The sequence below is a fragment of the Thalia democratica genome, chromosome 7 (assembly GCF_965202585.1).
Source record: "Thalia democratica chromosome 7, ktThaDemo2.hap1.1, whole genome shotgun sequence".
Lineage (NCBI taxonomy): Eukaryota > Metazoa > Chordata > Thaliacea > Salpida > Salpidae > Thalia > Thalia democratica.
Window position 1 is genome coordinate 22,727,089 of NC_139171.1, and position 15,351 is coordinate 22,742,439.

General features: G+C 25.8%; 1 protein-coding gene across 1 annotated transcript; it reads right to left on the minus strand.

Moving 5' to 3' along the window:
- Nucleotides 1-5,812: 5,812 nt before the first annotated feature.
- On the minus strand, nt 5,813-12,536 carry LOC145841181 (serine carboxypeptidase ctsa-1.1-like). The gene is made up of 9 exons (XM_082948552.1): nt 12,349-12,536; nt 11,946-12,054; nt 11,566-11,715; nt 11,119-11,283; nt 10,727-10,879; nt 9,117-9,260; nt 8,049-8,186; nt 7,167-7,273; nt 5,813-5,867 (listed from the first exon to the last, which is right to left on the minus strand). The coding sequence occupies exons 1-9, from the start codon at nt 12,534-12,536 to the stop codon at nt 5,813-5,815; spliced, it is 1,209 nt and encodes a 402-aa protein (XP_082804678.1).
- Between the last annotated feature and the right edge of the window lie 2,815 nt (nt 12,537-15,351).

Consider the following 15,351-nt stretch of genomic DNA (forward strand, 5'->3'; position numbering starts at 1 on the left):
AAAACAAAGAGGAATTTTATCGAGACAGACCAACGCTGAATTATAAGACGAGGTATTGCAACCAGGAAAAATTCTGCATTTTGGTATGCGAAGGACTTGAGGAGTTAGATGAGGATTATGATGAAAAAACTAATCATGTTATAACAAAATTTGATGCTGAAAATTTTGACAAGTTTGAAACTTTAGCTGAATTTTCAGGATTTTATTGCTTTTGGTCTGTTAACGTCATGTGTGAACTTTACGTGTTAGCTAAACGTGACGGAATAGATACAATAAATGTCCACAAATATTCCCATGAGAAAAATGCCTGGGTTAAAGTGAAAGTTGTACACACACGCCTTGATTATTATAGTGTTTGTTCTTTTTTGAACAAAATTTATGTTGTGGGAGGTCACTTCAAAAACATGAGAGCCACCAGATCTTGCTTCGAGATCGACACAGCAAGCCACAGAGAAAAACACATCAAAAGAATGAACGAGGCGAGATTTATGGCGGGTTGCGTGGCGTTTCAAGGCAAAATGATTGTTTCAGGCGGTGGTGTAGATAAAAACGACCATTTAAACAAGTTAAACACTGTTGAGGCATACTGCAATGTTGACAACACGTGGTCAGCCATGCCCAAAATGGTGCATGCAAGATACTACCACAAATTAGTTGCTATAAAGAGCAAATTGTTTGTTTTTGGAGGCTGGAGAGACACCTGTGAAATGTTTGATGTTTGCAAAAACAAGTTTTCCATTCTTCAAAAGCCAGAATCGCTACGCATGGACGATTACAGTGTGCAAGATGCTATTTCTGTTGGCGGAAAGATATTAGTTTTTAAGAGGTATTCGGCAAAAGTGGCTGTTTATGACTTGGATCGGAACGTATGGACGGAAGAAGAGTTCGAAGCTACAAAAGAGATTGATGACTACATGTGTGTGAAACTACCCAAGTTTTAATTTAAACAGCAGTTTTTATATGTAATCTGTACTTATGTGTTGAACAAAAAAAAAAGTATATTTATATACGGTTACGTTTAATTCTTAATTTATTTGCACTTTTAATCTTAAAATGTTACACAGAAATTTCTTCTACTCGTTTTTTTCATAAAATATTGTGATACGATTATTAAACTTTTTGAAATTATTACGGTTATTTTACTTTATATATGTATTTCACTCAGTACCTCTTAGAAAATATGTATTTAACACCTAATTGAGGTTATCTTGTAAATTATGTTTAAAAATTTTTTTCTGCATATATTAATTTGATTTCCTATTTTTTCTTTGATAATTATAATTTATTGTTTGTGTAGTACTCTAAAAAATATTTGTATATGATTCTATCAGCTGGTGTTTCTTTACATTTTTTGATATAATTAAATATTGTTAATTAAGCTGGATCTTAGAAGCTGCATTTATACATTTTCATTATAATTTATCGTTAGTTTAAATAAAAGCATATAGAAACATGACAAAAGTTTTATTTTTAAATTAAAATGTTTTATTTTTATTTATTTTTCAAATAAAACTTTTTTTTTTAATTTAGATTTTATTAGTTTAAAAAACGATTAAAACGGTTTTAAGGTTTTCTAAAATAAAAAATGTAAGTAAATTAGTTGTTATAACAAAGTTTTTTTGTTGTGAAACGAATATAATTTGTAGATTCAACTTAGAGACCTGCGATTTCTTTCTCCCAAAACCATATTACCTATTTATAATATACTATTTTACAAAGGTAAATGGTTTCTAGTTTTAAAAACTAAAACAAATTAATTTATAAAACAATTTTTATACTCTTTTATCGGCAAAATTATAAGTCTGTTTAAAATGCATTTATTCTAACTTTAATACATACATTCTTTAGTTTTCATATATTAGGTAACGCATCTAAATTTTTCTTAAACTTTGTTTACCTTAATTATAAATTGACTGGTAAGTGCTAAAAATAACACTTATCATATAAGTTTAATAATTGAAAATATTTGAGTAGGAAATCAATTAAAAAGTTACAGCAGAAAGATATCCTTAAGTAAAAAACAATTTGAACTTATGAGACAAGTAAAGTTTCCCGAAGTCGCAATTCATAAAATAGAATACTTAGTAATTTGAACTTCTACATTTTAATATGGTAGCTTATTGAACGATAAACATAAAGTTTTTAAAACGTTTGGTCTAAAGACCTGGTTAAAAAACCTTTTGGTTATCGAGTCACACACCATAAATACAGTTTAATGTCTTTTCTAGGACAGAAAAAAGACAACAAAATTAAACAAAATTTACACTTATGTTGAAAGTTGTGTAACATTGTCATAGATTCCAAATGTAGCTCAAACGCAGAAAATTTTTCTTAAAATCAGGTCTTTTTCACAATAGCTTATGGCTTAGCATAAGCCTCTCTTAATCCAAAATTTAATTTTTATAGCATAACGGCTAAAAGGGAAATCCCATAAAATACCCGCATATAAAACATTTTGAAAAATAAATTATCAAAGTTTATAAGTTGTAGTAACAATGCTTGTGAGGCTTAAAATAATATATTTAAATTGTGACAGTTTAAAATATTATAAAAGGTTCTAAAGAGGTTCTTTGATAATAAAATAGTTATACTTACAAAACAGTTAAGATTTTTTTATGTTTTCAATACTTCTAATTCGGAAACTTTCTATTTATTTTTCAATAATAAAGTTTTGTTTAGAGACTTTTAAAGGTCTAGTTTATTTTTGTAATTTTTTTTTTATTAAATTGACGTTTTAACGTTATTAAATTGACGTTAAACTTGAAAAAACTTTTTAGCCAAATAGTATTTATATACCTATAAAAGTCTTCAAAAAGTTAGTAAAATTTTTAATAACAAAAAACGATTAAAAAGTATGGTTTTACGACCTTGGGTAAGAATAAACTTTCGGTTATTGAGTTATACGGACACAATGGAAAGTCTGCATCTGTACACAAAAGTGTAAAAAATCTATGTAGGTGCTCTACAAAGTGCACTGTAGTGTGCATAGATGCTATTTTACTACGCAGAAACAATTTATTAAGGAAAAAATTATTGTGTCAACGACATTTGTTATGTCTGTTTCTATAAAACTAAATTCTAACATAAAAGTAGAGTTTTAACATTTTATCTAATTGTTAAGACAGTAAAACTGTGTACTTTTTACTTAAAAGATGACAATTAAAGTTCTCAACTTAATTAAAAAAAAGAATGATCAATTCAAAATTTTAAATTTTATTATGAAAGCAATGTTTCACTCGCTTGAAACTAGTCAAATGAGATCATCAGTTGAATAAAACCTATAAAAATTATATAATAACATGTAGGAAGACATCAGTCTAAACTTGAAATAACAAAATAATAATAAACTCAAATAAAAAAAGCTAAATAAAACTTATAGTTTAAACTTATTAGTTGGTGGGTCAAATAAGGAAGTACTTAGTTCCTAGCGGGCCGGAGCATTTATATTTTGTTTTCTTCACGAAATTTTTTCAATGATCCAGTTTATTCCAAGAAAAAAATGTAAATTTGTTTCACCTTTTAATTCAGCATCTATTTTACTTTTTAAATCTTCTGTAAATTTTACCTATAATAACTTTTTTTTTGTTCATCTCAATCCCAAAATATCTAGTAGAATTTTCAAAGTTTACTTAGCAAGCCAAAATAAAGTTTTCCTATAGAAATTAACTTAAAAATGTCTATGGCTTGAAACGATTAATACAAAATAAAAAAGAAAACAAAAACAAGATTTTCGGACCTGTTAACCGATAAGTAATAAATACCATATAAAAATTTCAAACTTCTGTTAAAACTGTTTAGTATATTGGCTTTACAAAATTGTTTGCTTATAAACCACTGTTTAAACTCAACCTTAAAACAATCATAAAAAAGTTTCATTAATTTTGGTTGTTCAGGCAACTAAAGCTAAAATAATTATAAGTTTTAATTTTATAGTTTTAACAACTAATTATCTCACTAATTAACTAATTAAAAAAAATCATTGAAAAGTATAATAATTTTTTAGGTTTACAGGAAATTAAAAAAACCATACAACTTTAAAAAATTATTAAACTAAACAAAGATATTTCTTATCAAAAACTCTAACAATTTCTAGTTATGCTTAAAAATTATTTATCTTTTCTGCACATATGTGCACTTTAAAGTATTTTGTTTCATACACAAATATATAAATAGCGTAAGATTTATTTTTAAAATTTCCAAATAGATTTTTATTTCTCTAGAAAATCTTTTTCAATACAAAGTGTAAGAAAATATAAAAACTTTTTTCATAACAACACTTAAAGCGTAACATCAAACTCTTTAACAAAACGTTTATACGATTTTCAAACCTCCTAAACTACTTTTTTTAAACTATAAATGATTTATGTAATATCATTCCATAGAAATTGAAAAATAGAATTATTCATTTTAATTAGAATGATTACTACCACACGTGCAATAAACTTTTTATATTTATGCTTTAAACCTCAACGTAAATTAAAACAGGATTTTAGTTTTTACATATGTTACAAATGATCGTACAAAACTTGTTTTGTAAAACATTTTGAACTATAAAAGTATTTTTAAACATCTTAAAGTTTGTTCCGATCTTTAAAATGTTAACTAATCGAACTTTTATAACTAAAAGAAGATATGTTTACTAAGTTTCAAAGGCAAGTGACCGGTTTTTTTCAAAAAACTAAAGTAGGATTTGTTTATTTATGATAACATTTTTCCACAGTTTTGTTAAAGTAAAGTAGATCATTGATAGATGTGAAGTTAACAGTAAAACTATGATAAGTAAAGTATAAAAGATAAGTATTAGCTGATAAAATTTGTTATAAGTTTTATCCAAGTTGATTTAATTATTTTTGACAGTTAAATTTAGGTTTTCATCTTTTATTTATCTCTATAAGTGTAAATTGTTTTAATATTGTATCAAAATCCCCTAAGGTGTGAACTTTAATGAAAAGTAAAGTTCTTATTGAAATACAAAATTGTTTTAGTTGTAATGCAAACTAAAAAGTATAAAATAAATTAATTAATTTAAAAGTACCATTGCTTATGATTTTTATTAAAAGACAAAAAAAGCTCAAAATATTTGTTCCTAGAACCTGGTGAATAAAAACCTTTTAGTAGTCAAGTCGTACACCACGGAATCTTTTAATGTCATGTCAAGGACGTTTACCCATAGAACTCTATTACTTAAGTAGAATGACTTCTATTTAGTTGTTTTTACATTGATGTCATAATAACAAAAACAAGTTTAAACATATTTTCACTTGTTTAACTGCTAAAGCTAACTTATGATTTACTTAAACTTTTTATTAATTATTCTAAAAGAAATTCTTTCTTTAAATTTGTTAACTGTAAACTACTAAATTTTTTTATTATTCTTTGAGTTTTGGTAAATACATGTATTTATATACTTTAATCATTGAAACTCGAACTAGGTTTTCTTTTATACTCTTTGTGTTTAGTTTACACTGCAAAATAAACACACATGGTTTAAGTTAAGATTTAATCGAAAGTTTCTTAGAAAATTTGTAGCATGAAATTTAACGTGCAGCAGATGTTGTTTTAAAATAAAAACAGTTAAAACATTTAAGAACTTTAAAAATACGTTTTTATCTTTTAGATTTGTTTTGGACCTTTTCTTGGTTGAACACAAAAAGTATATAAATTGACAATTACAAAAAAAAAAGTTTGAGTTTATAAAAAAAGTATTGTAAACAAAAAAAAAAAAATTAAATAATCAGTAATTTTAAGTAAAAAAAATTGACAAATTTGTTTTCTGATATTCTTTTACTACCATTGTTTGACATAAACCTCCTCACAAGTGTGAATGTTTCAAAAGGTTTGTCCGCTGGGGCCATGTGACCTGCGCCCTGTAAAGTTTAAAAAATATTAACCTATACAATCAAAATTTAAAAGCTTTATTTGATAACTTTTTTATAACCTACTTAAAAAAACATTATAAAAATGTTATTAGCTTTTCAATTTATTGAGTTTTTATACCTTCACAGTTGCGAACCAAAGACTGTCAAATTTTTCAAGAAACCCAGCTACGTCCTGATAAGATTCTTTTTTCACATACCATGGAGACCTGCCCTTTGTTCTCTGCGCAAGTTGTTTGAATAAAATTATTTCAATAACTTTACGGTAATAGGACAGTTGAGAAATTTATTGCACAGCTAAGATAACTACCTCTATTTTAATAAAAAAATAGATAGTTTATAAAATAAAACAAAGAAAATACTTTTGGTACAAACAATTTTTTCTTATGACACAATTTATTTAGTTTTAGCACACAAACTTGTAATTAATAATTAACAAACGTACAAATCGTAAAAAGAACTTAGGGATAGTATTTTTTTTTAATTTTAAGCGACCAAATTAACTTAAACCAAAAAGCGACAAAATGAATAACTTGATAAAACAATATGAAAACCTAAAGTTAACAATAGTGCCTTTAACAACTTTATGACAACAAAACTTTAAAACCCAGATAAAATCAATTTGATATGTTTTTTTTATTAACTAGGTTTGAGTTGTTAATTGCTTATTTTTTTATAATAAATACAAATAGAACTAACTTTTATTCCAGTGTTTGATATAAAACTTTCTCCGGATAAAAATGGACAAACTAAATCTAGATCACCAAAGTAAAGAAGAACAGCAACTCCCTTAATTAAGCAAATATATATATATATATATGTTAATATTACTAAAAATTGAGGTTTTACAGTTTTTTTCAGAAATTTAGCTATTTAAATTTTACAAAAACTTTTCAATAAAGTCAACTATTTTAAGAATCATATAACAAAACTTTTCAAGATAATGAGAACAAACAGTTAAGTATCTTTTTAATATTTTATCTTTAATGTCATTTTTTAAACTTACAGCTTTATTAATTGTCTTTATTTCATCCAAAACATCTGAGGTTGTTTGATTATACTTTTTAAGGATATGATTTCTGTTTGTGTAAAATAAAGTATGATACTTAATAGAAACATTTTACAGTTTTATAAATTTAGCTAAACATTTTGGCTTTCGCTTTAAAACTTTTTGTAAACAACATATTAGTAAAGTACTGATCAAGGTTTTTTACTATACATGCTTAAAAAATATTTTTATGAAATATAAAGTTTCATTAAAAATTTGCTTTAATTGTTTTTCTCATAAACCTGCATTCTTCGTATTTGATACCTTCAGCGTGAATTTCTTTTTTAACGTCTTCACGTTGAAAATAATCACTATACTTAATATTTTCCAAACGACAGTTTGAAACTTCCTGTTTTACATTAGATTATTTTTAGTAAAACAATTTTAACAAAAATTGCATTCAACAATATTTAGAGCAGTGGTTCTATACCTTTTTTTATGAATTACCCCTTTTTGGAAGATGTTTATTAAATTTACCCCCAATATACAAAATAGTTTTTAATTTTGAGGAAAATTCTAGACTTTTTGAACTATAAGCTTATTAAATACAAAAAATGAAATAAAACTTAAATACTTTCTTTAATTTTAAAATAATATTCATTTAAATACTAACTTATAAATTAAAAAGACAATTAATAAAATTAATATACATAACTTGTACTAAAGAAAATAAACAAGATAAATTATTCCTGCGGGTAAATTTACCCCAAGTTAAAAACCGCTGATGTAGAATGTTAAAAACTTGTAATAAATAAATAAAAATAAATATATTTTAGACTAAAAAGGGATGAGTGTTTATTGTATTTTCATATTTTTGTTATAGACACTACTAATTTTATGGTCAAACTAGTCTATCGATAAAAAGTATGCCAAAACTCATTAGGAAGTATTAAAAATTACAATAAACATAAAGTTAAAAATAAATTTCAGTTTTTACAGCGCATTTGTATTGGTGAGTATAATAACTTTCATAAATGATACTGAGAAAATACATATAATTAAAAAGAATATATGTCTAAGGTACTCATTCAAGTTAATATTTTTTTATAAAGTAAATACGATTATAACTCAAAACAAAAAATTAACGTATCCCAAACAGTTTTTGTTAAAACCAAGGTACTTACGGAGCTTATGTTGATGAATTGCTTCACATAATATTTGATATCTATTGCTTTTTTATTTTTTTTACCTATTTGCTCTAATATATCCGAATAATTTGCTTCAGGTACCATTCCATTGTTAAGGTTTTCAATGGTTAGTGCCTATATAAAGTAGAATTCAGTGTTGAAATAAATAAACCTTTAGAAGCATTTATGATTGTATGCTTTATAAAGTAACACAAATTAGTATGAAAAATACTTTTGTTTAATTTTATTGTATTTTACTTGTTTATAGTTTATATAGTCAGTTAAAAATATGTTTACTGACAGTTTAAGAGAATTATAAATGCTTCAAATGAAATATATTAAATAAAAGATCTACTTTAAAGAAAGCTTTTTTTTTTTAACTAATTAGAACATCTAAGTTAGTAAGCTTATTAAGTAACAGAAATTGGTGCTGAAGAAGATATATTTAATTTTTAGGTGTCAAATATGCACGAAGGGATTATTTTTCACGAAAGGACATTTTCACAAAGGGTCACTTTTTCACAAAGTCACTTTTGTGCGGGGTGAAAGTATTTTTATATATACTTTTTTGAGTTTTAGTTTTTGTGGTTTTTAATTATTTCTATTTTGTTTTTACTATCACTGTTACTCCTAACCATATTTAAATGTTTACCTTCCTTGGTCGGTATCTTATTATTTTTACCTTTTAAATTAAAAAAATAATATTTTTTGTGTTTTCTAGTTTTTTTTTTAATAATCTTTATTTACTTGTTTAATTTTTTTTCTTATTATCACTGTTACCCCCAAACCCCTTACTCTCAGCCGCTAACTTTTGTTTTTCGTTAAATTATTATTTTATTTTATTTTACTGTCGTGCAAAAATGTCATCGTGCAAAAGTTACCCCTCGTGTGCAAAAGTGACCCTCGTGCTAAAGTATCCCTTTTGTGTATAAGTTTCTTCATGCAAATAAGTCTTTTCGTGCATGTTTGACCCGTTCCCATAATAAATACATCTTACTGGTTAATATTTTGTATAATAAGTTAAAAATATCTTTCTGTCAAGAATATTTACTTAATATATCTTACTAGTTTTTCATCATATAAATCTTCAAGAAGCTTTTCAATTGTAGCAAACGACATATCCAATTCTAAATCTTCATAATCATCGTTGCCAGTATAATCAAGGTTTTCGTAAAAATAGTCGGAAGTGGAATTAGAGTCAACATCCAGCTAAAGTTTACATGACCATTTTTTATTTTAAAATAAAGTTGTTTTGTTTTCAATAAAAGTTATAACAGTTCCTTTTGATTTTCAAAAACAGTATACTTTATTTTTATACAAGTTTAAAACTAAAGCATTGTGTTTTTATATACTATATGTGATTGGCATTTAATGCACTAAGTTAATTATTTTATTTATCTAAGTTTTGCAAAATAATAAACATACCAAAGATATATTAATAACTATTTTAAATAAATAAAATTAATTAAACAAGTTAATTGAACAAATAACTAATAAAACAAACCGTTTTAGGTCGTTTAAATTCCACCTTACATGGACTGTCTTGTGCAAAATTATAAATAGAAAGAGATTGATCCCTTGACACTAAGTTTAACATGTTTTCCTGTGTAAAATATAAGTATGCATAAGAAAGCAAAACTGACGCTAACTATTAGTTAAAGAATGATGTATAAAATCACTGAAGTATTATTAAGATACTAAATTTAGAAAAAATACACTATAATACAACATTTAAGCAAACGATAAAATGATACCTAAAATGAATCTAAAGTGTACATAAAACTATCTATTAGTCTATAAAATTAACCAAGAAAAAAAGGTTCTAGTCAAAAAATCCTAACTTATTGTTTTTATATTTGCTAGGATAAAATTTTATCAACCAGTCCAACTTTTATTGAACTAGCTTGAAATTTAGATTTAAAGACAAGAAATAATAAATACATATATTTAATTTACCTTATCTAATAGGTGAAGATTGTGGCAAAAATCTGCATGAAACTACTATATGGAAATTTTTATAACAACATAGTTAAATATATTTTTTTAACTTATTTCAAAGAGAAAATTCACAATAAAACCGTATCCTCGTCTCACGTATCTTTGAATTTCTTAAAGAATGGTTAGATTGCCCAAGCTGCAAGCTGCAAAGTGGTAATGGAGGGCGTGACTAGTATAGAAGCCATAAAGCCGTAGTTTAAAACTTTCACAACATATTTTTTAAAGTTGTGTTGGAAAAAAGGTTTTAGACGTATTTAAAGGTAGTTTTGAAATTTACACTATATATCACGGGAAAAATATGAAACTTACACTAGATATTTAGGAGTTCATGATGAAGATTAAAAAAATGTCATACTGTCATTTTTTGAGACATATTATTATACAGGGCCTTACAAAAAATATTAGAAATCCTGATGTAGCTACAATCTATAGCTGTATAAGTTTAAAACAAGGTTCAAAAATACATAACGTGGTAAACAAATTACACATAAAAAAACCAAACAGCCCTTAAGTTTTTTTATCAACTTTAAAGTTTAAGCAATTTATTTAAAAGCCTTTTCAGCAGGCTCAGTGAAAACTGATTTAGTTAATTAGGTCTAACTGTGTTTTATAATCAACAAGCTTATGGTGATCAAACCTTGTTAAACTCTTTTTTATAAATTACACATATAACTCACTGCTCTTCTACAACCACGTTGTTTTTCTCCTGATTTGCAACTTTTCAGTTTTTCGTAAAGCGGCCTTCCAATAAAACCATGGCCGTAAAAAAAGTCCACTTGCGAATCTGCCACAAATTTCTCACCCAAATATGGATTTCCAAGAAGAAGACCCTGGAATAAATAATATTTTATTTGTTATGTGAAAATTTTGTTATAAAACAATTGTTTAACTGTTTTAGTTAAAAATGTGAAACTTCAAGCTTTCTAATGATATCCATATTTATTTTATATTTGTTATATTTTAAGTTAGACAAAAAAAGAAAAATAAATACAATTACTATATAATTACTTTAACACATATTTTGAAAATAAAATTAAACAATTTAATAATTGTATTTAAAAGTTCATACCTTTAGATTCTTTGCAATAGTTCCGTTTTCTTTTAAAATTTCAGCAGCCAACACGGGCAGGTAAATACCGGCATAACTCTCTCCGCTCAAGTACAATTCAGCATTTTGAAATCTCGGGTAAAGCGTGAAAAAGTGCTTTAAAGCTTTCAGTGTAGATTTCGCTGTCTGTTACGTAAATTATCAAATAACAAATTAATATTAAGTTTTAAATGATCAGCTTTTCTTAATAATCAAGTCAAATATTTTAGTATTTTAACTGTTTTTCATTTTAAAATAAAATAAATCACACTACAGCTACTGTAGGTTACTTAATATCTTTAGACCAATCAAGTAAGCAAAAAATCAAGAAAAACATAAAATAAATTTTTAACATCAAACTAAAAAAATAAAGCTATTGTTTTACTTCTAAAATACTTAGCTTGACAGCTCTACAAATATACACAAAACCATAACCCTCTCGTCATTAAGTTCTTCTGCTGATGTGTTTCCATTGGTGTAAGAGAAACCAGTACCAACGGGGGAATCCAAATACAAAGTGGCACCCAGTCGGTTCCAACTGTGTCTATTTGGTTCCAGTGATTCCGTTTGTGAATTGTACTGTATAAGTTTATAGGACTTGAATTATCAAATATGTTATTGGATAAATAATTAATTTTTATATGATATGTATGTCTTTATTGTTAGATAACTGATTTAAAATAAAGTAAAAAAAAAAAACGAATAACTTGAACGTTCAATACCTATAAAAAACAATAAATTTAGCTTAAAATGTACATAGGAAGTATTTATTAAAAAAGTACTAAAAATAATTTAAAATTAACACCAACATTAAACGGTCCATTTTCATTCATGAGTCCGTACAAGGAGCTACATCCGGGGCCGCCGTTCAGCCACAAAATAAGTCGATCGTCACTTCCGCTTTCCGCTTCGTTTAACCTTTGTGACGTCATATTGTTACTACAGACATTGTTAAAACAACTTCTCTTAGTTTTTCTATGTTTGTTAATTTAAATGACTATTAGATTACAAGAAAAACTAGTAGGCAGTGTCCCTTTTATTTTCCTATCTATTGTTTTACTCAACTTAATACAGTTACTTATTTTCCGCTTATTTGTTGTTTAATTCAACTGGTACAAAAATTACTTACTAATTTAAATACATTTAAGCCAAGTTCTATTTAATCACTTATTGAATTCAAAAATATAATATTCTAATTTAAAACATAGGTACCAGTAAAACAGTTGATCTCCATTACCGCTGTCCAAATAACCAGAATACATGTGAAATGAGGGCATACCATTGAGGCCTGGAAGCCAGATTATCTCGTCACTCCCGGAAATTTCATCCTGCCTTCTACTTGCTGGGTTCGCTAAGGTGGCTGTGATGACCAGAAGGGACAACAAAATGTGCAAATTCATTATTTTTTGGTCAAACAAAAATATTTTGATTCAATATGCAAATCTCTGTGTAAATATTATAACTAAAATAATTACTAAATAATTAAAAAAAAAAGCAAACACGTTAAAATACTGCATAAACTAAGGTTTCCCAAACTCATTTTCATAAATTCCCATTTGAAGCAAACTAGAAAGAACTGTCCCTCTACCACAAAGTTAAAAATTTATTTTTTTGCTACCTCCTGATAGCCAAAGCTTTTCTCAGTAAAAGAATATTAGAATTTTATTTTAAATAGTGTTTCTAATAAGAATATGGTCAAACTAATAATTTGTACATGGAAATAGAAAATCAATATGAAATTAAATAGTTTTGAACAGTAATATTTTTTTTTTCCTGATGACAACCACCTTAGCGTTAGTTTAAAAACATTTAATAGTTTAATTATAACATACAACCTTAATCTAACATCTGTACTACAAAAGCATCAATAAAAAATTTTAAAAACGTTACACGTTAACAATGTCTTAATCTAAAAGTAACTTTTAACAAAACTAAGTTTGGTAAGGTTTTATTTTGATAAGATACTATTAAATCTTAAAATAAAATCAATTTTGATTGTTATAGAGGAAAATGTAAAAAACTTTTTGTTATTTTAACAAAATAATTTTGCATACCAACTAGGTACAATTATTAATTAAGAATAATCTAATAAATCATATAAGCCTAAATAAGTCCTTGACAATAATATTACTATAAAAGCTTGAGGATTATAAGAACTTTGTTATATATGCACTTTTATAGTTTAATAAAAAGTTAAGTAACATATGTAAACAACTTTTGTAGCAAAAGTAAACTAAACCTTTTTCTTTTGACCAAATTTATAATAAAATACCTTTACTTAAAAAACTATCATATTGTGTTAAAGAAAACTAAAAATAAATAAAAACACAGCCATACAGAAAGTTAAAAACAATTACCTAATTAAAAGATTTATAAAACATATATGACCAGTCATAAGATTTGTATAACTATTGTTTAACTTGTTTTTTGTTGTCTAGACTAATTGTTTGAGTTTACTATTTTTTAGTCTTCTATTCCACTATTGTTTTGAATAGTGTATAGCTTATACACAACAATTTTGGATTAAAACACTAAAGCAAAAATTTACCTAAACAATGCGTTGAAACAATTATTAAAAATTAAAAACAATTGGTTAATCAGATCTTTTTACATGTAAAGTTTCTATCATCATTTTCTTAATTACCTAATTGTTATTAATTTTCTCTAAAAATGCGGTAGATTGAAAAATATAGCAAAATTTAACTATTTAATTATTTTTATCATGTCTAGTTTATAAAGTGCTACAGAAACAAGTAAATTTAATTATTACAGTGCTATGGAAAAAATTGACTTTTAGGAAAGATCATTATACTTTAGGTGTTTTAGTAGTTTTAAAACAATTGAATCAATTCAAGTCCAAAACTTTACTTAAAAAGAACGCAATAATAAAACGAAAAATGAATAATAATCGAAAACAAAGATGCTAAATTAAAATGCTGTACGAAAACTTATTTATAATTATAAATTCATTTAATTAAAACATAAACAAGATTGTTTATTTTTTATTTTATTCTATAAACGTACATTTTTGTAATTTAACATTTTTAAACAAACAAATTAACATGTATATTCTTGATTTTTTGGAAAAAAATACTGGAAATTCAAAAAAACTTACAAAAACTGATAAAATATCTATTGAACCAAAAAAGTACTCCGAAAAACATTTTTTAAATCGTCTTAAACTGTGCACAATATGTTATTTTTTATTAATTTTAATTGCCACATGTAAAAAATTTACAGCTAGAAGTTCTAAGCTTGCATACAATTTAATCTTCTGCAGTTTGCATTCGGGTGGTTTTAGAAGTTCGAGTGGTGCCAACTGCCAGTAAACAACAGAATAGTTGATTTTTTTTCAAAATAGTTATTATTTATTTATAGCACTTTACCTTATGATAAACATATATAAAACAATTATCACACCACAACCTTCGGTAGAATGAGACCCGGGTTTAGTTCGTTTTTAAACTCGACAGTCAGCTGCAGCCTAAAAACTTGCAGTCGTCAATCTACAAATGGTTTATTATGTTTAGCTGGATGCTTGTAGTCTGATGATCGAACCGGTGAGACCAAACCTTTGTATTAACTTTTGTTTAACTTGAGCTTGTCTCACTGCATACGAAAGTCAAGGCTTCTGCTCTGCAGAATTTCGCCTATTTTTTTGTTGATAAACTTAAATAGCAATAGTTATATAATGTTCAAACAGTTAGATACAGTTTATTGAATGACAAGATACGCTCAAAATATTTGGTCCAAGGACCTGGAGCAAAAAAACTTTCGAATACCCTTTAACGTGTCCAGGACAAAATCTAGTTTTTATCTTTAGCTAAAGTTTACACAACTTAAAATACAACCACTTAAAGTTACTTGCGGTAACAAGATTTGAAACTCGGATAAAAATTGTTACACAAATTAAATGAAGAGTTTAGAAATTTTTAGTCTTAAATATATAGAAAATAATATAAAACCTTATAGTAACAAAACAAAACTTTAAACATTTTTAGGTTTTATTTTTCAACTAGCTTTACTAAATTATTACATAATGAAAGATTACTATACACAGGAACCATATTTTATTTAAGGTAAACAGGGTCTGAATCAAAGTATGCTTTAATAAAAATACTCTACAGATAATCAAATATTACTATATATTAACTTTTAAAACTAAAATAGTCGTGTATTTAAGTTTTAAAAAAGATTACTAGGAAATGAGTAAAA

Bases quoted from the DNA above. Each gene is read 5' to 3' on its own strand.
- LOC145841181 (XM_082948552.1), bottom strand. From the start codon at position 12,536: ATGAATTTGCACATTTTGTTGTCCCTTCTGGTCATCACAGCCACCTTA. The intron at 7,274-8,048 runs GTAAGTACCTTG...AATGTAAAACAG, and splicing joins AATTCATCAACATAAGCTCC to GAAGTTTCAAACTGTCGTTT. The intron at 5,868-7,166 runs GTTTATGAGAAA...TAAACTTTACAG, and splicing joins ATCAAATACGAAGAATGCAG to GGCGCAGGTCACATGGCCCC.